A 26,152-nucleotide genomic window follows, 5' to 3' on the forward strand; every position below is an offset into this window, starting at 1 on the left:
ACCTACTTCCATTACAGGCACTCCACTGCAAACCTTGTGGGTTTACACACAGGAAATCGATCAGATTTCCATCCCAAGTAGAATCTCCTCTAAGATGGGAACCCGTAGAGCTCAGTAAATGGAACACACTTCTTTCGCAGGGAGGGACATTCAGCAAAAAATAAGCAGCACCAGATTAGTTTGAATAGAAGCACCATTACTTTGCGAGTCACTGATCTTTTCCAGCAGGCTTTTACTTCACTGGCTCTCTTTTCAGCACTCACAGGAGCAGTAGCCTCTGCTTGTACATGAGGAGCTGCACCTGTCCTCGGCATCCTCACAGCACTGTATGGTTTAGGCTACTCCTACCCTGGTGAACATCTGCACACAGGAGCTGCTTCAACCAGTGGTAGGAATGTATTTTCTAGGACTGAATGGCACTTGGCATACGCTCCTTTTCCCTTCCTCTGCACAGTGTCCAGGTCACGAGTTTGCAGATGAGCAAAGCCCTGTGTAGAGTCCATCTGTGAGAAGCTGCTCACTACATATTTGGTTTCACGAGGACGTCCGCTTGCAATTGTTGCTGGTATTTCTGCCGGCGTTCACAGCGGGGGCAAGATTTCATGCTGTCTTGGCAGCACCTGTGGAAGACAGTTTTGCAATCTCTGCATCTACAAGAAAAGCAAAAGCAAAATCATCTCTTCAGCAACACATGGATCACTGGGCCTAGGGCAGAGAATACAGATTCCCCACATCGCGAGAATGTAACTTGAGAGTTTATTTCTATTTCTTCAGATTCAACATAACTCCCACCCCATCCATACAAAAGCTCTGACAATGATTAGACTTATCAATCACCAGCCAGCAGCATAAATATTAACATACAAATAAACTAACTCTGCCAGCCAGCAGCAAAAATCAATCAAAGAAATGGAGATAATTTACCTCCATCAACCACCAAATACAGTTGGAAAACCGGAGGAGAGCCTTGCGCCTCCATGTCAGTTCGGTGTTGGAACGTTATTTACTGTTTCCACATAAAAGAACATTAGGGGAAACACTACGAAAGAAGAGGGTTTTGCATGCACATAAATGTCAGAGCAGAAAAAAGCTCGTAAGAAGTGGAAAATAAAATGAAAATATTGAAGGATGAATTGCTAAAATCTTGGGGGGGGGGGTGCTGAACGATTTTAACTAGCTAATGATGTTGCTGTGCGATGAGGAAAGGTTCATTTTTAAATGCAAGTCAGCACAGACAAAGGGCAAACAGCAATTTCAGAACGACTGTAACAATGAAGACTCTGCCTCTATTCCCTGCGTCAAGGGCCCAGCCATGGCCTCCCCCAACATCCTCCCTGCCCCATTTTGGGACCAGACTGTGCTCATATCTGACAGAGCAGGAAGTGCTGCCAGACAGCTAGAGGCAGACATTGCTTGGGAGGAGACACTAGAAGCGTCTGCAGGCACCCTCGAGATGTGCAGAAGGGGACGCCTTGGGAAGGAAAAACCTTCTGATTTCTGTGACTGAGCAGAAAACACAAACTAGGTTTTGATTTTGCTAAGCTGCGGGGATGGCAGAAGCCAGATTAGCTAGGCGGTGATCATGGACGGCTCACTGCATAGGCATGAATATTCCTGGGAGGCATCCCTATTCTGAGGCAGAGCCTGCAATGAACATGGAATGTAAAGAGCAGCAAATTACACATTGCATCAAGCTATTCAAAACAGGCTCTGTAGTAAAGTCTGGTTAACTGATTATTTTAGGCAGAGTGAGGGAAAGTTCAGGGACTGCCAGTGATACAAGAAGTACTATATTTCTTGTTTTAGCTTTGTTCCCCCTATCTAATCCACTTACATGTCCAAATCTTGCTTGCTGAAAGGGCAAACTCAGGCAACCCAAGCTAGATTTAAATGACACCAATTATGGTGAAATGCAAATGTCTCACACACAACAGATATCACACTTGAGACAAGCACTTTGATGCTGTAAATCTGGGGCTGCTCTGTATACAATAGACAAGTTCCACACACCAAAGAAACAACAGGCGGCCCAGGTGTTGAGAGCAGAGGGAAAGCCAAAGGAAGTGGAGAAAAACAGCGTTTGCACTGATGTTAACAAAGTGGGGAAGCCACAAAAACACACAGCACTGTTCTTATCTGAAAGAGCTAGGGCAAAATTCTGCTCTGGGTCATGCTGGTGTACATCCAGAGTAATTCCACTGGCTTCTGTGGATTCACACCTGTGTAACTCACAAGAACTGGACCTTTAAGTATAATCCAGTGGATTGCGGCGTCCCATTACTAAAGGATGAAAGCTCCCCGATACAGCAGGCACCTGCTGAGAAGCTGCAAGAGTGCTGTGCAGTTTTGTAGCTCCACAGCCCATTGCCAGCAGCACAGACTTACACTGTTGGCGTGGCCAATGTGCCACTTTTCAACCCTCCCCCGCTCATGGGGTTGCAGAACCTGGGCTCCAGACTGAGCCCGAACTTCCACACAGCAATCGTACAGCCCTACAGCCTGAGCCCCACGAGCCCAAGTCAGCTGGCGTGGGCCAGCCGGGGGTATTTAATTGCAGTGTAGAAATACCCAGTGAGTTGTTGCCAAAAGGAAATGACTGCACCCTCCACCTGCCAGGAGAACGGCTTCAGGAAATGTCTGCCGCTCATGTGAAAATGACAATGTTGTTCACACATTGTTCGGAGGCATTTCAGACATATCCTGCTGTGAGTCATATATAACATGATCCCGGCAGCCAGCTGTTACACATGGCAAAGAGCAACAGCAGCCTGCTTCAATGGGATGAGGTTAACAGACCTAGATCACAGTCAACAGGATGTGCCACTCTGACCCCAGGGCTGGCTGGGTGGCGCACCTCCTCTTGGACGCCTGGGACCAACATGTTCTGGTTGTGGGTCTGGCTTAGTCAGAAGATATGGGGAAAAAAGTCAGCTGGGGCTCTCATGTTAGATACTGAATGTGGAGCAGTTCCTGCCCTAGGCTGAGGGGGCAGAAATCACAAGCCATTCTGCTAGGCACATCCAGACTGGAAACACTCCTTAGTCCTGATGAGTTAGGCCCACATGGTCCCACAAATCTCTTGCAGAACTTCCGGACTGGCTACTAGGCTCAGTATAGTAATACAGGCATTGCCAGAGCGTATCAATGGCCAGGCTAGTGTCCCATCTCCAAATGCTGCCCCAGCTGCTTAGGAGGAAGGCACAAGAAATCCTGCACTGGTCAATTACAGAATAACCTGCCCATGGGGGAAAACCTCTCCCCCTGGTCCTGGGCAGTTAGATCAGGCCTCGAAGGAGGGTACGTATACTTTAAAACACATGAAATGCTAGCTAACAGAGCTGCAGATGCGCTGTTAATGTAAGTGTATCCTTTTCCAAAACCTGCGCAGGTGTTGGGCCTTGATGATATCCAGTGGCACTGAGTCCCACAGGTTAATTTTGCATAGTGTAAACAAATGCTTCCTTTTAACCATTTTAAATTTTTTACCTTTCGTTTTCACTGACTGTCCCTTATTCCTGTGTTGTAGGAAAGGGTAAACAGGAGCGTGCTGTCTCCCGTCTCGGCTCCAGTCAGGATTTTGTCCCCTTAGTCATCTCTGCTCTCAACAGTTTCACTCTCTCTTCACAGGGAAGCATTTCAGACCACTCACTATTTTCTTTGTCCATTTACTAGACCACCAGTCTTTTCACGCTCACCATTTGGAAATCTCTTGGGACCTCGAATCCCCTGCCTCTGAGCTCCTGTTCCTGCTATCGCTGGTTCTAACAGGGTGATCGGAACTGAACACGGTGTCCCTGGCGAGGGCGTCCCACCAATTTATAAAAAGACATTCCAATCTTTGCAGTATTATTTTTGAGCCCATTTGTAACCTTCAAAAGTGCATCAATGGAATAACTCATGCTTAAAATTAAGCATGTGCTTAAGTGGATCAGGGCCAGAGCTCTGCAGGGCACTTTGCAGGATTGAACCCCATGTCTGGGAATTTAGGGCACTGACTCCTTTATAGCTCCCTGTGCACCCTGGAGCTCTGTTCACGGAGTCTCTTGCAGGTTTCAATGCTGCTGACAGAGTTAGCACATTTCTTTTGCTACTCGCTCTGGAAATTCTCTCTCAACCATCCTGATTTCCCCTCCCACCACTTCTATTAGCTTCCCTAGGGCTGGCACTGCCTTTTCCAGAAGGACTCCTGTTGGAGTCAAATTCCCTCTGGACCCAATAGGAGCTGCTGGGTGGCTCAGCACTTTTGAGAGCCAGGCCACTTGTTTAGGAGCCTAGGTGTGGCCTCAGGAGCCCAATACTAGGCCTGTGTTCTCAGCACAGGCAACAGGCAGCTGTCTAGTCACCATCTTCTTTCCCAACACACCCAGGAGAGGACAGGATGGCCCAGTACTTTGGGCACTAGCCTAGGACTTAGGCGACCTGGGTTCAAGTCCCTGCTCCTTCACAGCCTCCCTGTATGACCTTGGGTGAGTCCCTTTGGGCTTGTCTACACTTGAAAGGGAACAGGGGCAGTGCTGCAGTGTAAACATGACCTGTGCCGACAGGAAGGGTTCTCCCACCGGCGTAGTTACTCCACGTCCCCGAGAGGCAGTAGCTAAGTCAATGAAAGAATTCTTCCGTCGGCCTAACACTGTCTACACCTGGGGTTAGGTCGGCTTAACTATGCCACTGGGGTGTGGATTTTTCACACCCCTGAGTGAGGTAGCTCTGTTGGTCTAATTTTTTAGCATAGCCCAGGGCTCAAGCTCAGTCCCCCACCTGTAAAATAGAGATACTAGCCCTGCCCTGCCTCCCAGGGGTACGTGAGGGTACATGCATTGAAGATTATGAAGCACTCGAATACTACAGTTCTGGGGATCAGAAAAGTACCTAAGACAGACAGACAGGCTACATCAAAACCTGCTTCCCATCAAATCTCCGAACAGCCTTCCCTTGCAGGAGGAAGAGTTGACAAAGTCAGTCAGGAGTTTCCTGGGCCTTCCACGCGAAACGTCCCATGACAGGAAGTTACAATGGAAAGCTTCACTCACCGGGTGGTTGTGTCGAACTCAAAGGGGAAAATGATGCTGCTGTGGTTACAAATCTGACAGATAAAGCCCCGCTGGGTACAGAGGTCACAGTTATAGACGTGGTGGGAAGCAAACTGGATCAGAGATTGCAGGTACACTTCAAATATGCCATCAGCTATCTGCAGAACAGAGAAAACTTAAAATAACATTGGGGAAGTTTGTCTGTGTGGGTTCTTGCTGTGCAGCTTCGTTGTGCAACCTCGAGCTACTGCTTCACACACACTGGTGGTTAATGCTGTTTGAAAATATGGCCGTACTCAGAAAGAGACTAATACTGTGACTGCTTCCAGCCATACCAGGTCTGGGGGACTCCAGAGCACTTCTGCTCAATTTGCAAGTGAAAAGGTGTTTTACTAACTGCCAGGCCTGCAAATTCAGCTAGGAGCAGAGTCAAACTAAGGCTTTAGCTACACTAGCACTTTTGTCCGCAAAACTGGTGTTGGCCGGGGGTGTGAAAACAACCCCCTAACGGACATAAGTTTCACTGACAAAAGTGCTGGTGTGGACAGCACTGTGTCGGCAGGAGAGGCTCTCCTGCCGATACAGCTAACGTTGCTTGTTGGGCGTGGTTTAATTATGCCGGCAGGAGAGTTCTCTCCTGCTGGCGAAGCGGCTACACGGGAGATCTCACAGTGGCACAGCTGTAGCAGTACAGGTATGCCGCTGTAAGGTCCGTAGTGTAGACATAGCCTGAGTTTTCTCTGGTGTGCGTCTCTCCTTTTCCCAAGACTGCTCTGGTCTGCGGATGTGCAGAGATCCGTTCTATCACCTCTCCTGTTCCATGCATATGTGAGGCTGCTGGGGGAGATTGTGATGCGGGCTGCATACAACTGATATGTGGGTTCCAAAACACTCTGAAGGTGCAGTGTCTTTACTCTCCCCGTGAGAAATGCACTCCTGGGCCGAGGGACTATATGCCAGCTACGTCCCACTTCAGCTGTGAGTCGAGGCAGAAGTGGGATTTAACTGCTGCAGAGCTGTGTGCTGGCTGAACTGCACCCCCAGCACCTTGCTGGGATAAGGCTTTGGATGTGGGCGATCCCGGCTGTGCTCTCCGAGGAGCTAGTCTTTTAGTGCAAGATGTAGCTGAGAGAGTCACAGGCATCACTACCCCAAAGGCTGTACTGGCTCTGGATGCGATTCCAGCTGCTGACACAGAACGATACAGATTTATCTAGTTTGGTTCCTGGCTACCAAGCAGACTCCCTCTCTCGCAGTCTGTCCCATGGCACACATCATCATCTAGGTGCTTGCTACAATCCCAAGATTTGACCATAGGAATAACAGAGGTTGACTCCCAGCATCTGTTGGGATGCAGGGCACAGCAAAGGGCCAGTTTTGAAATGAGAAAATCCGGCTGGTGACTTAGCCCCAGAGGCTGTAGCAGGGCCTCTCATATTCACCCAGACACCTACCATCACTGAGTGCAGTTGGGTGGAAGAAACGTGTTATGGTTTGAGTCCTGTGCACCTTAGAGACACCCCATCCCTCCTTGCATTTTGCCCATGAACTCCCCAGATCTGGTCAAGTCGGGGCTGCAGCCAGGGCATTCCAAACAGAGGGTCCCAAATTCTGGAACTTTCTCCTTACTCTTTGGGCCGACAGACCCAGTGTCTGTTGCCCGTCTGGGCACGCTCTGAAGCCTATCCATCCTTTCTTTGTACGGGAGGGGTGGGAGAAGTGCAGGGTTTGGATTGAGGTTGGGTGTATGTGGTGGGGTGTCTGCCCACACTGGCTTGGAAGGAGTTAAGGTGGCTAGGCAGGCCAATTAACTCCCCTGGGTGCACCTGGAGGAGGAACCAGGGAGTTGGCCACTAATTAGGAGTAGGCTCAGCTGTGCAGAACAGGCAGAGCCAGCATATAGCTGGCTGCAGGAAGGCAGGCTGCAGTCACTCTCTGAGTGGAGGGAGTCAAGAACCTGGTAAATCTAGAGAGGGGGAAAACCAGTAGAGTAGGAAGAAGCCCAGGGAAACAGCAGTGAGGACTAAGGCAATATAGGCTATGACTCCTTGTTCTAGGGTCCCTAGGCTGGAACCCGTGTAGAGGGCGGGCCTGGGTTCCCCTACCAGCCACTGGATAGTGGCACAGGCATTGGAGACGCCACCCTGACAGCAGGGTCTGGAAGGCCTCTGGATTCCTTGGAAGGGGAGGATTTTTGTGTCCAGGCTAGAGGGCCAAGCCATGAAGAGGAAGCTGCAGGTCCAGCAGTGAGTTGGGTAGCAGGATGAGACAAGACAAAACAGGGGAATACACCAGCGGAGGGAGCATGCATGGAGCTAATCCCCAGGATGGCCAGCAGGAGGCACCGCAAGCAGTGAGTGAACCCTGTGACTGTATCAGAGGGGTAGCCGTGTTAGTCTGGATCTGTAAAAAGCAACAAAGAGTCCTGTGGCACCTTATAGACTAACAGATGTATTGGAGCATAAGCTTCCGTGGGTGAATACCCTGTGACTGTGTAATTTATATGTTAACCCTGGATCAATATTACATGCAACTAGAGCTCAGGTTAGGTGCATATTAATAAGGCTGCGAGCCTGTCATGGAAGTCACCAATTCTGTGACTTTCCGGGACCTCCCTGACTTCTGCAGCAGCCAGTGCGGCTGACCCCAGGGCCGTCTGAGCAGCTGAGGTGGCCAGCCACACCGGCCACTGCTTGGGCGGCCGGCCCCGGAGCAGCAGTAGCGGGGCCCCGAGCTGCAGCCCCACCCCCCAGCAGCAGCGGCACCCCACAGAGCACCTAAGGTTTAGTCAGGGGTATTTATATAGTACAAAATTGCCTGTGACTTGTCCATGACTTTTACTAAAAATTGGCACGACTAAATTGTTGCCTTACATATTATACACAGAACTGAACACCATATGCCTGTACCCTATATACAGGCACAGATTCACACAGTGAGAGAGATACTCTGAGCAAAGGAATTAAAGGTACAAAGTGAGTTATTTGATCCTTTATAAGTAGCAAAAAGTGTCAGTTTCAGCTTCCTTTCCATGCAAAGACATTTTCATCAGTGACACAGTAAAAATATAAGTCAAAGCTCTTACCTGTCTCAGATCAGTTACACTGTATTTATGGGGCGATTCCAATAGATAGTCCCGATGATCAAGTCTTCAAACAAACACAAAACAAAAAATGTCAGACACATTTCACCAGGGCTGTAACAGACTTCGAGGTGGACACGAAACAGATGACGTAGACTCTGAAGAAAACTACTGCAAATCTGACTTCACTATTATTGATCACAGATTTTGTTCCCATTACCTCTACATTAAAAATGGTCTGAGAGATGGTGAGAGAGTATATTTATTATATAATTTTACCCAGCTGTTTCCTCTCAAGCTAGGAGATTGCCTTGATTCAGGATGGTATTTTCTTATGATTTCTTTCCCTCCATCTCTTAACACGCGGGCCCAGAACTGATGTAGAACAACTCCTAACAGCAGATGGAAACAGGGAAAACCACAAAGCCCTTCCAGCACCACTCTACCACAGAGCAAGCTGGCTCAGAGACTTGCTGAGTCACAAGAACAAAAGCTACAAGAACGTCCCATTCAATTCCAAAGGAGAAGTCAGAGGAAAACAGTCCCAAGGACCCCAGCACAAACCAGGGGGATTTCTGGGTTAGTGGGAGTTGAAGAAACCCAGTTAACCAGTGAGAAATGACCATTCTCTGACATCCAACGGCCTGGGCCCTCCCGACCTGCCATAGCTGTGATCAGGAGAGGCCTCGGTAGAACTGTGAGGAGGGCTATTGGCAGAGCACTCAGTGAGGGTCCCTTTCCTCTGGAGTGGTCTGCTCCCAGTGGGTCAGCATGGCTCCCGTTTATTGTCCTTTGGGATCACTGGAAAGCCCATCTGTTTGGGCAGGCACTGGCAAAGGCTTGAGGATGCTGAGGGAGTGTTGCCAGTCACAAGCATCCAAAAGTCATGGTTCAGGCTGCTTAAAATCATCAGCTTGGTTTAAAAATCAGAAGATTTAAACAAAAATAATTTGGGATCTTTTTAATTTGTCTTCTAGCTTGAGTGTTTCAGGGTCATGTTTTCCAGCTTTTTCCTCACCAGGTGGGCTAGAAACTTTAAACACTAAAGCTGAGATACTCATGTAATCACAGGATTCCAAGAGCCAGGGCTTTAAGGAAAATGCCAACTCTGATGAGATGTGATCAGATTGCCAGAGGTGACAAACACCAAGGGTGGGCCTGCTGTCTAGTGGGGAAGTGCACAGAGGGATTCTAAGCTGCATTGGTCACAGGACTGGGGAACAGATGGGGTGTGTGGAGGGGAGGGGAGAGAAGGTGCTGCTCTGTTTCATTTTTACTTTGCATCTCCTGCCAAGTAGTTTCAGCTGTTCTCTGATTCTACAGATTCGACTCATCCTCTCCATGTGAGCATACAGGCTTTTGTTCACCCATTTCAGACTGAGTAAAAGTTGATTGCAGATTTGATTCAGGAATTTTTTAAATGTATGCTCAAGGGTGCCCAGAGCTTTGGATGGGGGCTGAGTTTGAATATCACACACGCCCTATATGGCAGGCCCCAGTAGCACCTGCAACAGCAGGACCCATCTCCAGGACAGCCACAGGGTGGGTACTAAGAAAGCAAAAGCTGGCAGAGAACAATGCACAGGACCCTATCTAATGAAGGCAGGAGCACAGGGTAAGCCAAGGTGTTAAAGGTATGTATGGACCCGCAGCTTTCTGTCTTATTCAGTTCGAGAAGGGAGGTGATTTCTGACCCACTGTTTTGATGAAATGGGCCTGGCTGGAAGGCAGAGTGTGGCTAGCAGGACAATGGCTAGCACTTATCTGGCACTTCATGCTTTCCAAGGACTATAAAGGCATTAGCAAATCCTCCCGAACTCCCATGATGTAGGTAAATATCATCTCCATTTTATAAGGGAGTAAGGAAGAGGATGAGTTACTTGCTCAAATCACACAGTCAGGCAGGTGATAGAGTCAGGATTAAAACCCAGCAGTTTCTAGCTCCCATGAGTTCATTTAATTCAGTCTCCTCCAGAGTGTTACTGAGCTCCAGAACTAGACAGACCCTCTCCTTGGACCCAGGGCTGGATCACTTGGTGCTATGGACTATCTAGCACCTCATGTCCTTTGCAGATCAACCGGAAGATTTGCACTGAAGGTGCTGCCTCTCTCAGTTTGGGGAAAGGACAGAAGAGAGGGAGGAGAGAGAGATGAATCAAGCAAAGGTTGGGAGGAAGGCAATTTGGGGTTCAGGATTGATCACTGCCTTGCCGTAAGGTTAGGATGCCTGGGAATTCTTAGAGAGGGGCCTCACCGTTTGCTAAGCTCCTTCAGGGCCCCACTGCGACACATTATAAGGTAATCGCCAAGTAGTTTCAGCTGTTCTCTGCTTCTACAGATTCGACTCATCCTCTCCACGTGAGCATACAGGCTTTCATTCACCAATTTCAGATTAATTAAAGGTTGATTGCGGATTTGATTCAGAAATTTTAAAGCTTGTCGACAAACCTAAAATATAGAAAAAACAAGCATTGATAGGGGCTCAATTCAAAGCACTCTGAAATCGATGAAAGAGTTCCCAGTTACTCCAATGGGTGTTGGAGCACTGCCTATCTGCAAAGGAAGTTTAAAAGGAAAACACAGAGGAGGAAGAAACAGTCACTGACTGGGCACCAAAAGTGCTGATTCATAGATTTTAAGGCCAGAAGGGACCATAAGATTGTTGCACCTTCCACATAACACAGGCCAGAGAATTTCATCATGACTCAAGTACATCTTCCAGAAAGTTATCCAGTCTTGAGCTGAAGACTCCAAAAGATGGAGAATCCACCACTCCTGTAGCAGCTTGTTCCAAAGGTTAATCACCTTCCCTGTTAAAAAATGTGTCTTATTTCTAATTTGAATTGGTCTGGCTTGAATTTCCTGCCATTGGTTCTTGTTCTGCCTTTCCCATCTACACTGAAGAGCCTTTCAGTGCTTGGTATTTTCTCCCTGTGAAGATACTTAATGGGGTTGGACTAGATGACCTCCGGAGGTCCCTTCCAACCCTGATATTCTATGATATACTATGATTCAGTGTAATAAATTCACCTCCTGATCTTTTTGAAAATTAAACAGACGGAGCTCCCCCAGTGTTGTAGTGTCCAGCCCTCAAATTATTTTTGCGGTTCTTTTCTGCACCCTCTTCAATTTCTCAACATCCTTTTTCAAGCATGGATGCCAGAACTGCACACAATATTCGAGTACTGGTCTCACCAATGCCATATACCAGGGTAAAATCACCTTTTGCTTCTACTCACTACTGCCCCATTTTTACCCCGCAGGATTATATCAGCCTTTCTGCTGAGTAGGGGGGATCTTTAAAGAATTAGGTATCCCCTGCCTGGACCATCCATAGACTTACTACTCTTTTAGTCAAGTCCCAGTTGTGGATAAGGCGCGATGGAATCACAGACTCGTCGTCCTGATGGCAGCTGTCACAGTAATAGAGGCCAGAGAATGCACAAAGTTTGGGTTTCACAAAATTGAGTCCGATCTGTCTGGAGCAACCTTAAAAGAAGAGAGATTGAACAGTGAGAGAGTAACAAACTCACCCCCCCCATTCACTTCTGAAGATGGGTCCAAACAGCACAGCCCTTGGGAACTTTGGCTGTGTATGGAACCACACGTTGCAGAGCACATCTCTAATTATTACAGGGCAGCACAGTGCTTCAGGGCTAAAGAAAGGTCAGGAGAAAATGAGATGATGAAACCAGAAAAAGTAATAAAGGAAAATCCAGTAGAGGGAGATTTAAAGAGGGAGCATCCAGAAATAGTGACAATTGATCTGCTAAAGGAAGAAGCGTGTACTTCCCAGTGGATTAGATTTTTTTCTGCTCTATAGTGGGGCAGAGCAAACAGTAGGTAATGTATATCCTGTCCAGATGATGGAGATAAGAAATCAAAGTTCTATGATGTTTTCCACAAAGTTTTTCAGCTGACTAAAGCAGTTACAGAAAAAACAAAAACGTGGAAAACTAAAATAAATAAAATCAAATAGTGAGCAGCAAGACAATAAGGAAAATGACTGATTCCAACTACTGAGGCATGCATACTATTGTAGTGAGACTACTTCCTGGGAAGAGAAAGATAGGGGCAGAGTCTCAGGCTATGTCTACAGAGAGCTCTCCTGCTGACAAAATGACACCAACCCCAGGGCCGGCTCTAGGTTTTTTGCCGCCCCAAGCAAAAAAAAAATTTGGCTGCCCCCCCCGTCCCAGCCCTGGGCTCCTCGCCGCACCCCCCTGCTGCCCCAGTCCTGGGCTCTCCCCCCCACCCACACCCCCTGCCGCCCCAGCTCTGGGCTCCCTCATTCCTCCCCACCATTGCCCCCCACACACACCTCCTGCCACCCCAGCCCTAGGCTCTCTCTCCCCCCCCCCACCTGCACCCTCCTTCCGCCGCAGCCCTGGGTCACTGGTAACTCGCTCCCACAGCAGGTCATTCAGCAGGAATTTTAGATGTGCACAGAACACAGACAGGATTGGTTCCCATATGGTTACAGAACTGCAGTAAAGTGGAACAATTTTCAGCTTGTGTGATTGGAGGATATCTGGATGCATATTATAAGACTGTCCTTCATAAATGAGGAAAAGTTGAGGTGCCTTTATTATTCTTTTGTTCCACTCTTTCTTTCTAAGGGGAATTTGCCAATGCAATATCACTGTCTTCCTTTTAAACAAACAAACAAACAAAAAGGCAATGGCTGTTGAAAATAGCAATTCCAGTCCTAATAACCACTGGGAAGCATTTCTTGCTCAATTTTATCCTACTTTTTCTACAGCAAGTTACAGTGGATCAGTATATTTGATTTGGGAGAAATGAAGTAACAGCTGCCCAAACTGAGCTTGAGCACTCCTGAATTTTGAGGTGTTCAAATCTGGAAGGCAGGTGCTGGGGGGGGGGGGGGGGGGGGGCTGTGGCTCTGCGGGGGAGCACGGCAGCATGTATGCAGCAGTGTGTCTGGCGCTGTGCGGAGCCAGACACGCTGGTCTGAGTGGCACGGTAATGGGGCTGGGGGGTTGGATGGGGCGGAAGTTCGGGGGGGCAGTCAGGGGCAGGGAGAAGGGGGGGTTAGATGGGTCAGGGGGTTAGGGGGGGCAGTCAGGGGACAGGCAGTGGTTGGATAGGCATGGGAGTCCCGGGGGTTTGTCAGGGGACAGGTAGGGGGTGGGGTCCTAGGGGGGAAGTTGGGGGGGTCTCAGGAGGGGGCAGTTGGGAACAAGGAGAAGGGAGGCTTAGATAGGGGGTGGGGTCCTGGGAGGGGGCAATCAGGGGACAAGGAGCAGTGGCGCTTAGATAGCGGGTGGGGTCCTGGGGGGCAGTTGGGGCAGGGGTCCCGGGAGGGGGTGAACAGGGGACAGGGAGCAGGGGGGTTGGATGGGTTGGGGTTTCTGTGGGGGGCAGTCGGAGGGGGTGGATGGTGGCAGGGTGGGGCTACCCTCCCTCCCTGTGGAGTGTCCTATTTTTGGAATGTTAAAATATGGTATCCCTGCCCTTCCCAGCGCAGCTCTCCATTCACAGCAGGCTGCAGCATGAGGTCTCGGCTACCTCCCTCCCTCCCCCTCTTTCCTGTTGGTAGTGGCCAAGGGAATGCTGGGAAATGTAGTTCTTTCCCTGCTCCAGGGCTGGCTCTATAGGCAGGGAGCTAACCAAGGAACTACAGCTCCCAGGGCCCCCTGTTGGTTCTCAGCTCCCAGGCTGGATCCCTGCTGCCCCTGCAAATGGGCTGACCCAAGCACCTGCTTGCTTTGCTGGTGCCTAGAGCCGCCCCTGACCACCCCCAAGGCGGTAGCTTTGTCAGCAGGAGAGCATCTCCTGCCAACAAAGCGCTATCCACGGCACTTTTTGTCGGTAAAACTTTTGTCGGTCAGGGGTGTTTTTTCACAAAAACAAAACAGAAGTTTTACTGATGAAAGTGCAGTGTACACATAGCCTTAGTCTGGCATGGCCAGCTAGGGACAAAGAAAAATCTGCTTAGCGAGAAAGCTGTTCCCTGGGAAGCCCTGGGGGAAAGCAGACAGGCCATGGCTCCCAAGGACCTGTCTACTTGAGCTGTGGGCCCCCAATTCTTACTGTTTGCCTTTGCAGCCAGCTCCTCAGCAAGCGGGGGATGGTGTGTGAGAGAGCGGCCCAGCAGTCAGGTGTCTCCAGTGTCACCTCTTCTCCCTCCTGCACCTTCCTGACACAGGCCTAAGAAGCAATCTAACAGGAGTGCCCTGGCATTGTCTTCACTAGAATCAATGGAGGCTGAGATATTAAACGGAATCCATTCAATTTGTATCCAACCAAGTAGCTGCCTGTTGCTGGGCTTGAACGTTCTGATGGAGAATGAACTAGATCAGGTGAGAGTGAAACAGAATTAAACTAAAGGTGGCAACATTTGTATTTGGTAACACTTGGTGTTTTAGTGCCACCCTGAACTGTGGTTCTACTCTGAAAAGTGACTATGTAAACAATAACTGCTTCTAACTCAGCAGATCTGTTCCTTGTCTGTATCCGAATATGATCTGACTATGTCTTACTCCTCTTAGCCCTGCAGAGCCAACGCAGCAACAGGGACCAGAATCTTTCCTTGCTGATGCAACGTCTGCGATGGAGAATCCACCATGACCTTTGATAAGTTGTTCCAATGGGTAATTACTCTCACTGTTAAAAATGTAAAAAGAACGAGGAGTCCTTGTGGCACCTTAGAGACTAACAAATGTATTTGGGCATAAGCTTTCGTGGGCTATAACCCATTTAATGGTAATCAGGATGGCTCATTTTCAACAGGCCATCCTGATTATCACTACAAAAGTTTTTTGTTCTCCTGCTGATAATAGCCCACCTCAATTGATTACTCTCGTTACAATTGGTATGGCAACACCCATTTTTTCACGTTCTCTGTGTATATACATCTTCCGCCTGTATTTTCCACTGCATGCATCCGATGAAGTGGGTTTTAGCCCATGAAAGCTTATGCTCAAATAAATGTGTTAGTCTCTAAGGTGCCACAAGGACTCCTCGTTCTTTTTGCTGATACAGACTAACACGGCTACCCCTCTGAAAGCTGTTAAAAATGTGTGACTTATTTCCATAGATGTGACCAGCTAGTAAAGCTGACACACAGTCTCCTCTGTGGCTAGATAAAAAAAAAATGTCCAGGCTCACCTAGGGAAGTAGAAACACTTAGAAAGAGCTGATGGAAACCAAATAAACTGGATTCTTGGATCTAGCTTTCCCCTGTGGGTTCATTTTGGTGAGACCTTGGGTAATGATTTCTTCTTGCTAGTCACATCCCACGTAAGTGGCTGTGTGTGTCAAATGGGGAACAATTCACCCTTGCTAGAGTCAGCGAACATGGGAGCAGAACCTGACTGAGCAGGCTGCTGTGTACAGCTCTCAGCAGGTGGAGAGAAGAGTGCATTGCAAGACGAGCAAGAGCCATGGACTGTATGTGCAGAGTCTAAAGCTACAGACGGCTTGGAGCCAGGGTCTCTCTCTAAACTCCTGTCCTTCTCTTCCAACCCGTGGTAGGACAAAGGGGCTACAAGCTGCTCCTGAGAGAGCGCAAGTGGCGGACAGCAAAGAGAAGTCTGGATGGAAAAATCTAGATTCCCAATCAGGCCAGTTTAAAGGGTTATAAAATGACTGAAGACAGAGGAAAGCAAAGCTCAGACAGAAGCTGTTCCACCTGGCAGAGACAGGAAGTTGGGCTGGCACTGCAAAACACTCAGTCTGCGGCTTCCATCTATCAAGAGCAGAATATCCGTTATTAGGACAGAAGGAACTGAAGTTTCAGAAATGAATAGACGCACCCGAGATAGTTAGAGACTGAGTGGGAAAGATAAAACGGGAGTAAAAAGAAAGTGCTGAAAAACACATAGGGCACAGGAAACTTTATAGGAGTGACAGAGAAGTCTGAAGGGGATTTTTCAAGTTTAATCAACTTACCATATTAAAGAAAAAGCAAATTAAGCTTTATGTAGAAATCAATGATTGTTATCCTATTAAATCAAAATAACCTCGTATATTAGGAGGTATTTGTTTGTGGTTAAATGAATGTTTTACATAAGAAGGTTGTCACACTTGTACTATAAAGCTGTTAAAGTTAAATTATTTGTCACTGGAATATTGAGCCTTTAGAACATGCACTTATTCCTCATGATTTACCCATGTTTATCCCACAGGTCATAGCCATGACTTTCAGCTGTGATGCCCCATTAACCCAGTCTTGGCCTCTCCAGCAGAGGCTGAAGTAAGTGAGCAAATCAAAGCCAACATGTACCTACCTGCACATATGAAGCTCTGGGAGTCCAGTCCTTTCTCCATGGGGATGGCCACCAGATATTGTAAGAAAAGGCCATTTTCCTTTACAGTGTTTTTCAAGATTGCCTGAGAATTCCCATCCAAATTGCCACCAAGTGTCAGCGCTTCCTCTGCAGTTTCGAGATATGAGGTTAATACTCTACGAACAAGCCCCCTCCATGCTGCGGCAGCATCAGCATTCTCAGCTTGCAGCTTCAAGATGGCTTTAGAGGTTATCACCTTGAAAAACGCAGGCCCACCAAGACTTGTGTCGGGAAGAATGTCTTGGATTGTCTCTATTCCATAGCTGTTGCTTAATATTTTTTCATGGTTTTTTACTTTAAAGCATTTTAGAGCTTCTAACGACAAGGAAAAAATAAAAGGAGCCCAAGCTTTATCTACATCCATATAAAGAACCGATTCTTTAATGGCATCTAATTCTGGTGCAAGAGAAGACGTCCAATCATAGGCATTTCCAGCTGTGGTGTTGTACTGGAGCAAAGCAGCTGAGTCACTGAGCAACACTCCAACTGTGTGTCCTTCAAGGTCGTCTTCTGGACAGTCAAGCGTCTCCCATTCCTCCTCTTGCTGAGGCCGACACTTGTGTAGAGCCTCATGTATCCTGTCTAGCCAGTCCTCAGCTTCATCTCGGGAAGGAGCTCGTAAGCACAGTTTCTTACCAGAGAACACCAGCTCAAACCGGCCATCACTGTGAACCAGCCCCAGCGACTCGCATCGCAGCAGAGAGTAATTCTCACTGTAAATCCGCTCTTCGTGGTCCAGGAAGAGGCGGAACTCCAGTGGGGATAACTCACAGAAGAACTCTTTCCAGAGGCCCATTGCTCCCCTCCTCTCCAGACTGCCCAGCTTCAGGAGGCCTCGGAACGGATTGGAAAGACCTTTGGGAAGACAAGGCATTTCCATGAAACCGGGAAGAATATGATAGACAAAGCAGAGAAAAGCCAATAAACAATTCACACTAGCATGCAAATAAACAGCATTAAAAATATTCAATAGACACAGCTGAATCTGTTAGATAATGGCCTGATTTTCCATTACTCTCTGCTGCGAAGCACCTTGCAATGACACCAGTGCAAAACGAGTGTGTAAAAACTCCCCAGTGAGAATTGTAACTCTGCCTGCACTTTGCATTGGTGTCATCTGAGCCACGGGGGAGAAAGGCATCCTTAGGGCTTGTCTACACTAGAGAAATTTTCTAAATATTTCCAGTCACTGTTAAGGTGGGCTCAGCAACACTGGGAGCCCAAACATAGCTGCCACTATTGGCCCTGTTATTAACAGTGTCATCTAAACCTGCTCAGAACTGGTCTGATCAGAATAATGTGGTGTAAACCACTTCTTTCACAGTGAGGATTTGCCAGGTAGTTTCTAGAAAGAACAAGCTGACTTCCAGCTCTCCCCAGTATATAGGCACCCACAGCAGAAAGGAAGGCTAAAAAAGGGCATCGACTCTTCAATGAGATGACTTTTCATCCCATTTCCCAACTGGTCCATTCTTGGTTGGAATGCACATACCGATCTGCCTGCGATGAACAACATGGAAGCCCTTTTGTTCCTGGTCAGGGGATGGCTTGGGCTTCCCAGTCTTTGAAGAGGATAAGAAGGGTCCCTCCAAATCGAGTGCACTGATCAGTTCTGTGGACCGGCCTTCTCTGGCCCCCTCAAGAGAGGACCCATAAGAATCAGTTAGGCCTTTACTGCTCCCTTCTGGAGAAGGCCTGTAGAAATCGTCTTCTGATATCCAGCTCCTTCTTTTCTATTTAAAAAAAGAACTGAAATATTACTGAACTTTGGCCAGAATCCTGTAAACATATCCACGCTTAAATTGACACATGAGTGGAACCATTAACTGCAGTGGGACCGCTCACATGTATAAAACGAAGCAGGTACATAAATACATAAAGGGTCAGAGTTTAACTGCCTACAAAATCAAGAATATTTACCTTTTAATGAGTTACAAATGTTTTTAAGCTGCACTAGCAGCTCTCTGTATCTAATTACTGGTCAGTTAGTCAGTCCTACCCCAGTGCATGGCCAAGACAAGTTCTCTCTCCTTGGTCACTGTAGTTAACTGAACAAGATTCTTCACCAGGAGGCCAGGGTGGGAAGTTTTCAGCATCCTCCTAAACACCCCAAGGGATCCACCATTTATCCCACCATGATCAAAGAGACCTAATTTTGTAGCTGCCATTTCCACCATCACAAAGCACTGAATGAGACGCCATCTACATCTGGCCATTGCTGCTTCTAAATGAGCAACACTAGGCAACCTTTCCCCCCCACCCCATTCCCTTAGTGCTGCGCTGCAGAGCTCTTAGAACAGGTGTTTGCATTAAGTTTGCATCCAAGCTGAGCTGCTTCTACATACTTGCTCCTCAGTTGAGCTACTTTTCTGCTCTTGTACTTTATCTAAATCATGTAAAACACTTCTAGTTGACTGTGTCTTCTAACTACAACTGCAAGATCAAATACTGCCCTCAGTTAAACCCATGCAGCCCAAGTGGATTTTTGAAGTCCAAAAAAATTACATAGATCCCTAGATTCCAAGGCCAAAAGGGACCACTTGATCCTCTAATCTGATCTCCTGTATAACACAGGCTGTAGAATTCCCCAACATAATTCCTGTTTAAACTAGACCAGATCTTTAAAAAAAAGAAATAAGAACATAATAAGAACAGAAGAATGGCCACACTGAGTCAGACCAATAGTCCATCTAGCCCAGTGTCCTGTCTTCCGACAGTGGCCAATGCCAGGTGCCCCAGAGGGAATGAACAGAACAGGTAATCATCAAGTCGCCCATGCCCAGCTCCTGGCAAAGAGAGGCTAGGGACACCATCCCTGCCCATTCTGGCTAATAGCCATTGATGGACCTATCCTCCATAAACTTATCTAGCTCTTTTTTGAACCCTGTTATAGTCTTGGCCTTCACAATATCCTCTGGCAAGGAGTTCCACAGGCTGACTGTGCGTTGTGTGAAAAAATAATTCCTACATTCAATCTTGATGTAAAAATTCCCAGTGAGGGAGAATTCACCATAACCTTTGGTAAATTCTTCCAATGATTAACCCACCCTGTTCAACATTTACATCTTATTTCCAGTCTGAATTTGTCCAGTTCTCCTTTATCTTCTATTTTGTGGATGCCCTCAAACTGTAGTGGATTAGAGAAGGACAATTTCCAGTAACAGAAGCCATGTTTGTTTGTCCCTGTCCTATCATATCAATCTAGGCATTTGAAAATTCTATTTTTAATCACTGTAATGCCCAGGATCACCGTTCGCATGTTTTTTTAAAGAGGCAGGTAGCATATTTGCTACCTTCCAGTATCATAGGTAAATTTAAGATGCACATTTTGGTCAGCAGCTCTGCTTTCAAGTTCCTTCAGAACTCGGGGCTCTACTATCTGGTCCTAGTAATGTGTTGCTCTTTAATTGACCAATTTGTTCCAGCACCTCCTATTTTAATGCATCTGGCAAAGAGGACTTTTGCTACTGTTAAAAGTGAATGAGAAGGAAAAGGACTCAGCCAAAAAGGGGACAAAAGAGCATGCACTGCTAGTCTGATGTCTGGTCTTCTGAATCTTTATATGAACTAAGAAAACTATATTTTTTGGGGAAAAAGATATATATGTTGTTTTCTCATTAACTTTGAACCCATCCTGAAGCAAGTATCAGGGGGTAGCCGTGTTAGTCTGTATCTACAAAAACAACAAGGAGTCTGGTGGCACCTTAAAGACTAACAGATTTATTTGGGCATAAACTTTCGTGGGTAAAAACCTCACTTCTTCGGATGCATAGCTATGCATCCTGAAGCAAACTTCTATCAGTACTGTGGAGTGGCACCTACCGCTCTTGGAGTTCTGCAAGCAGGTATAGGCACCCTAGAACAATAACCCCAGACACCTGCTCCAGACTAGTTTAAGCCTATTCCCTTAGATTAGGTACTTCTCCATTTCATACACAGACTCTTCAATTCATGATAAGAAACACTGATTATCTCTGAGCTGTTCAACTGGGTGATATCTTCCACCAATTCCTTAGTCACACTTTAACAGCTGTTCTAATATAATGATCACTGCTAATTTGTTCCATCTAATTTTCAAGCATTCTTATGATTTGACCGTGAGCTAAATCTTATTCACTTATTTTTTTGGGAAAAAACACTGTCCCTTCTGTTTGGTAAAGGGACAGTCCCCAAACACAAGGCAGCCAGCCCCAAGATATACAATGAACAGGAAGATTATGTTTACTCTAGAATCAGGAATGACTCATGCAGGACAATAACAGGTATTTAAGCACGATGGAATTTCCTGTTGATATCCAGAGGTTACGAATAGATCAACCAAACTACAGCCAAGTGGCAGAATAGGTAATATGGTCACTGAGCATATTAAAGGAGTAGATATCAACAAACGAAATTGTTTAGGATGGTTTAAGGATATATGGTAATAGCATTAGGATATAATGATGAGTCATGAGATGGAATTAAGCAAAGCACAATTTGGCCTGAATATCAGGAAACATTTCCAAGCAGTGAAATCTAGCTGATTATTCCAGTCAGCCAACAGAAGTAGTGGGACCCCTTCACTCGAGACATTTAAACTAGACTGAGCATTGGAGAGAACAAGCCTGCACTGGCCCCTGTGATCAGATGTTTGACGTTGCATGTAGCAACACCTAGCAGATCTTTTCCATTGGAAAGTGGGGATTTATTTCTGTGGCCAGTCATTGCTTGGCTTTCTCCCTTAGGACCACAAATCAAGAGAAACTCTCTTGTCACTTACCATTGTGAAATGCCAATTCTCAGACTGTTCTTTCAAACTGCAAAGGATCTAGGGCCAGATTTTCAGCAGGGCTCAGCAGCTTCCATTGAGAATATCCCCCTTCACCAAGAACAATGGAAGCTACTGTGTGAGGAGCCCTTTGGAAAATCCAGCCACCCTTTCATGTAAGTGTTATGCGTGCTGGGCTCTTACCTGACTGCCTAGCTCTGACAGCTTTTGGTGATGCATTTGCCAGGTGATTTAATTAGTACTGATTTCTCCAAAGCCTAGTGCAGCAGTGTGACTTTCAGCTACAGCAAAGTACGTATGGAGCAAGGAACATTTTTCATTTCAACTCTGTAGTGAACCTGTGCATATGTACCACATGTAGCAGTATTCTTGATTAGTATCAGAGTGACAAGGAGACCAAAACCCACTGTATATGGGGCTTAACTTAAAATGAACAGCAACCTGGAAGTCCCCATTGCCTTCTACATAACATTCTTTTTATGCTTCCTAACCACTTCCCCCACTTGATTAGCTGCGAAGAACATGGAAAAATAATTGTAACACCTACTGGACAAGCTGTTGCTGGTGAAAGAAAGAATTCTGTCACTGGGCTGAGATCCTCTTGGCTTTCCTTATGACCATTTATCTTACTGGTTCCATCTTTATCTTCTGGGTTAATAATGTAAAGCTGTTGGGATGAATCTTTGTCTGCTGCACCACTGTGTGTTATGATTGGCTGAGACAACAACTGGATTCCTGTAACATGTGAAGGAGGATCTGATATCTTTCTGGCTTTAGCTAGATCGTCCACACAGATGGACTGTGGGTTATCTGTGTCAGGAAGCGGTGCAGAACAAAGAGTGCTCTCCGCTGTTACATTTAAATGCAGGTGAGAGGCTCTGGAGACAGCAGGAGGAAGTGCGGGCTGCAATGGGGCAGGCGCCAATAGATTAGGAAGGTGCGGTTCTTCTGTAGGTTCAGAGACTTGCTGTACTTTGCTGAATTCAGACAATACCCTTAAAACAAAGTTTAGGCAAATAAAAAAAAAAGTGAATAGACCGAACAAAGTCTGCTACAAGACATCATTGGTTCCCAGAGGTCATGTGATTATAAAAATAAGTCCCCTCAGGGTTTCAGCCTCTGAAGTACTGTACAGCTTGAAATGATCTACCCCATACCATTTGTCTAGGTTCTAATAAATCCACTATACTTGTTTCATAGATTCTAAGGCCAGAAGGGACCATCGTGATCATCTACTCGGATCTCCTGCTCAGCACAGGCCCCAGGACTTCCCTTACTTTCTGTTTGAACTAGAGCATTTATTTTAGACAAGCAACCTATCCTGATTTAAAAGTTGCCAGAGCTCCTGGAAGGGTGAAGCAGAGCTACCAAATCACAAAGCTGGGGATAGATACCAGCTACCAAACCACTGGGGTGGATGAAGTGGTGGAGCCAGGACATCAACTCTTCAAGCTGTCTGCCCTCCATGGCCTCAGAAACCTGGAGTCCCAAGCAGCAGCAGAAATTTTCCCTAACCTTACTTGATTTTCCTCTTTAGAAGGTACTGTGTATCCAAACCCTGTGACATCACAGCATCTTGGTTGTCTATGGTTGCCAATTATGATAAACTGCTGTGTGTTAGCCCTGCACATACATGTTAGAATTTACTGGAGATGAGGCATGATGTACCGCTTCTGTGTCAAGCTTGAGGACTGGAAAAAGAGGTATTCTGCACAGTCATGGAATGGCCTCTCCAAGTCAAAATGTGAGAGCTCCTCATTCACTCATGGGAATCACCACGTTTATAAGAAAAATAAATGTTCAGGTAAAAATAATTTGCTTTCTATACCAAAGTGTTCAAAGCCAGCCCAGCTAGAGAGTTGGGATACTTCCTTCAAACTATTCATATCCTGAATATACTTGGGAGTTTGCTTTTAAACCACTCCTGAGTCATTACTTTTAACTGCTATTTATTGTAGGTCCCCCAGATAGCAATTGTGAAAAAATGGGACAGGGGGTGGGGAGTAACAGGTGCCTATATAAGAAAAAGTCCCAAAAAACGGGACTGTCCCTATAAAAACGGGACATCTGGTCACCCTACCAGAAGAGAGCTTTGTACATGTATTAGAATTACATATTGCAATTTTGCATGACTGCTTTGATCATGAAGCATGTGCCTAGCTATGGTTTGTGTGTCAAATTTCCAATAAAAATAAGTATTCATAGCTGTAAAAAGCAATTAGCAGCAGTGCTCTGGTCAGTCAAGAGACTGTTTCATGCTCCTTTGCTCTCCATTTTGATCTCAGCATAATCTCAAACCAAAAATCTTTCCATCATTAACCTAATCAAATCAAAATGGGTTCTCATAATCTCAAGAAATGAAAGGTTTTTTTGGAATCTAAAACTGGGTGACAATGTTGTTAATCAGGGCGATACATGAGGTAGAACTGAATCAAACTATGGTCTGCTGTAGTCATGCTGGCTCTGCAGGGCTGTTGCCTTTTGTCAGTAATCTAAACATAGCTGACAAGACAATAGTCACAGCGTGACTTTTCTGACCACAGCCCCATTTTAAAACCAAACTCAACAAGAGGGTGTTTGCCAAGACAAAGACAGACTGTTTAGTTCTAGGTGAGACAACGCCCTTTTAATTTTTATGGTGATAGTGAAAACATTTGCGGTCCAGCTGTTTCTGGTTTCGTCTCTGTCCTGACATGCAAGGGGTTCTACATAGCTAAATCAAAAGAAGGAGTCAAACAAACTGTTTACAGGCTGCAAACACTGCAGCTCCTCTAAGTTATTGGAGAAATTAGAAATCTGTTTTTCTCATAGAGCCTGTAAACAGGGGAGTTCTGTTGGAGGAGGTTTTTGTATTTTGTGTATTGTATTTTGTAGTTATATGTGTGGAGGCTGGTAGGGGCAGTGTGCTGGGAGAGAAGCTGAGCCCTGATTGGGGGCGGGGCTTCTCTGCTTAGGGGTCCTATAAAGGTAGCCAGCCAGTCAGGCAGCGACACAGACAGCTGCAGCGGCACAGGAGCCAGCAAACAGATGTAAACAGGGGAGTTTCAGTGGGAGTTTGCGGGGGAGACAGAGGCTACATCTACACTACAGGGGGGGGTTGATTTAAGATACGCAAATTCAGCTATGCGAATAGCGTAGCTGAATTCGACGTATCGCAGCCGACTTACCCCGCTGTGAGGACGGCGGCAAAATCGACCTCCGCGGCTTCCCGTCGACGGCTCTTACTCCCACCTTCGCTGGTGGAGTAAGAGCGTTGATTCGGGGATCGATTGTCACGTCCTGACGGGACGCGATAAATCGATCCCCGAGAGGTCGATTTCTACCCGCCGATTCAGGCGGGTAGTGTAGACCAGGCCTAAGAGAGCCAGGCAGAGGAATAGACAGGCTAGTGAAGGGAGTGGGTGGTGTTCTGCCAGTGTTCTGGTACCCGTTGGGGGTTTGTTTTGGTTTGTGTTTCCCGGACTAACAGGTTTTAGGTGGGAAGGCTACGACCAATACAGAGGCAGCAGTGGAAGACACAATGAGGATGACTGGATGTGGACGCTGCGGCATGTACATAATCCTGGAGGGGGTACCTGAAAAGAGTTTCGTCTGCATGAAGTGCCGCCTGATAGAGCTGATGGAAGAAAAGATCCGAGGATTGGAGATGCAGGTGGAAACTCTGGTTGAGTTTAGAAGGGGGTTCGAGCAGATGATGGAGCAAAGACATGAGGAGGCTGAAGGGAAAAACTCAGACTCGCAGATGGAAGCAGGACCAAAGAACTCTGAGGGGAGACTGCTGGGTGAGGAAAGTGGACAGTGGAAGCATGTGACTAAGAGAATCAGGCAGAGGAAAAGACAGGCTAGTGAAGGAGAAATAGAGCTCAGGAACAGGTTTGCGGAGTTGGAAAATGAAGAAGGGGCACAGCAGGTGGTCGCTGAAGGTGAGAGGGCAAGGAAGAAGAGAAGAGCAGCTAGTCCTATAGCAGGCCTGCACAACTCGTAAAGTGGCGAGGGCCATATTACTCCAAAGAAAACAGCTGAGGGCCGACCCCCCCCAGGCCCCCCGAAACACAACCCCCCCAGTGCGCCACGCAGCCCCCCCGAAACACAACCCCCCCAGCGCGCCACCCAGCCCCCCCAAAACACAACCCCCCCAATGCGCCACCCAGCCCCCCCGAAACACAACCCCCCCCCCAGCACCGCCCGCCCTGCGAAAACAGCGGTATTGAACCTTGGTAATGTGTTATAGCGGGCCATTCAACCCCCCGTTTCCCACCCTCTGACCGCCCCGACCCAGCAGCTCACCTCTGCTCCGTCTCCGCCTCCCTCGGCCTGAGCGCGAAGCCGCTGCACCGCTTCTCTGCCCTCCCAGGCTTCCCGCGTGAACAGCTGATTCGTGGGAAGCCGGGGAGAGCGTTCAGGGGAAGAGGCGGAGCAGAGGTGAGCTGGGGCCAGCCGCCGGCTCACCTGCCCCCCCGCTCGCTTCCTCAGCCCCCCTCCCCTGCCACCGGCTCACCTGCCCCCCCACCACTGCCTGCCCGCTCGCCTCTTCAGCACCCCTCCCTCACCCACTGCTTGCCTACTCACCCCCCCATGGGCCACACAGTGAGCCCACGTGGGCCGTATGTTGTGCAGGCCTGTCCTATAGGAAGAGGGGAAGAGTCAATGGAGATAACACCAAATATGAGCCCCAGGAGGATACAGGATGGGTTGCGGAGGATTGCAAGGGATAATAGAAATCGAGAGGACTTGCACCCAGAGAGAACAGGGGATAGACCAGAGAATCACACCATCACCAGGAAAAGGCAGGTCTACGTGATTGGGGACTCCTTACTGAGAAGAATAGACAGGCCTGTAACTAGAGCTGATCCGGAGAACAGAAGGGTGTGCTGTCTGCCAGGTGCTAAAATACGGGATGTGGACCTGAGGCTGAAAAGGATTCCAACGGGAGCGGGAAAGAATCCGCTGATTGTCCTTC

The 26,152-nt window shown here is 47.4% G+C and overlaps 1 protein-coding gene across 1 annotated transcript in view; it reads right to left on the reverse strand.

Moving 5' to 3' along the window:
- Nucleotides 1-455: 455 nt before the first annotated feature.
- Nucleotides 456-26,152, reverse strand: part of PLEKHM1 (pleckstrin homology and RUN domain containing M1) — a 59,140-nt gene continuing 33,443 nt past the window's right edge. Inside the window, exons 6-13 of the mRNA XM_065422699.1 lie at nt 21,740-22,187; nt 17,917-18,157; nt 16,365-17,279; nt 11,456-11,601; nt 10,367-10,560; nt 8,116-8,179; nt 5,031-5,188; nt 456-650 (exon numbers count right to left, since the gene is read on the reverse strand). Coding sequence (XP_065278771.1) covers nt 521-650; nt 5,031-5,188; nt 8,116-8,179; nt 10,367-10,560; nt 11,456-11,601; nt 16,365-17,279; nt 17,917-18,157; nt 21,740-22,187 — 2,296 coding nt within the window. The 3' untranslated portion in view covers nt 456-520. The remainder of the gene's footprint in view (nt 651-5,030; nt 5,189-8,115; nt 8,180-10,366; nt 10,561-11,455; nt 11,602-16,364; nt 17,280-17,916; nt 18,158-21,739; nt 22,188-26,152) is intronic.

This window comes from Emys orbicularis, chromosome 25 (assembly GCF_028017835.1).
Source record: "Emys orbicularis isolate rEmyOrb1 chromosome 25, rEmyOrb1.hap1, whole genome shotgun sequence".
NCBI classification, from domain to species: domain Eukaryota; kingdom Metazoa; phylum Chordata; order Testudines; family Emydidae; genus Emys; species Emys orbicularis.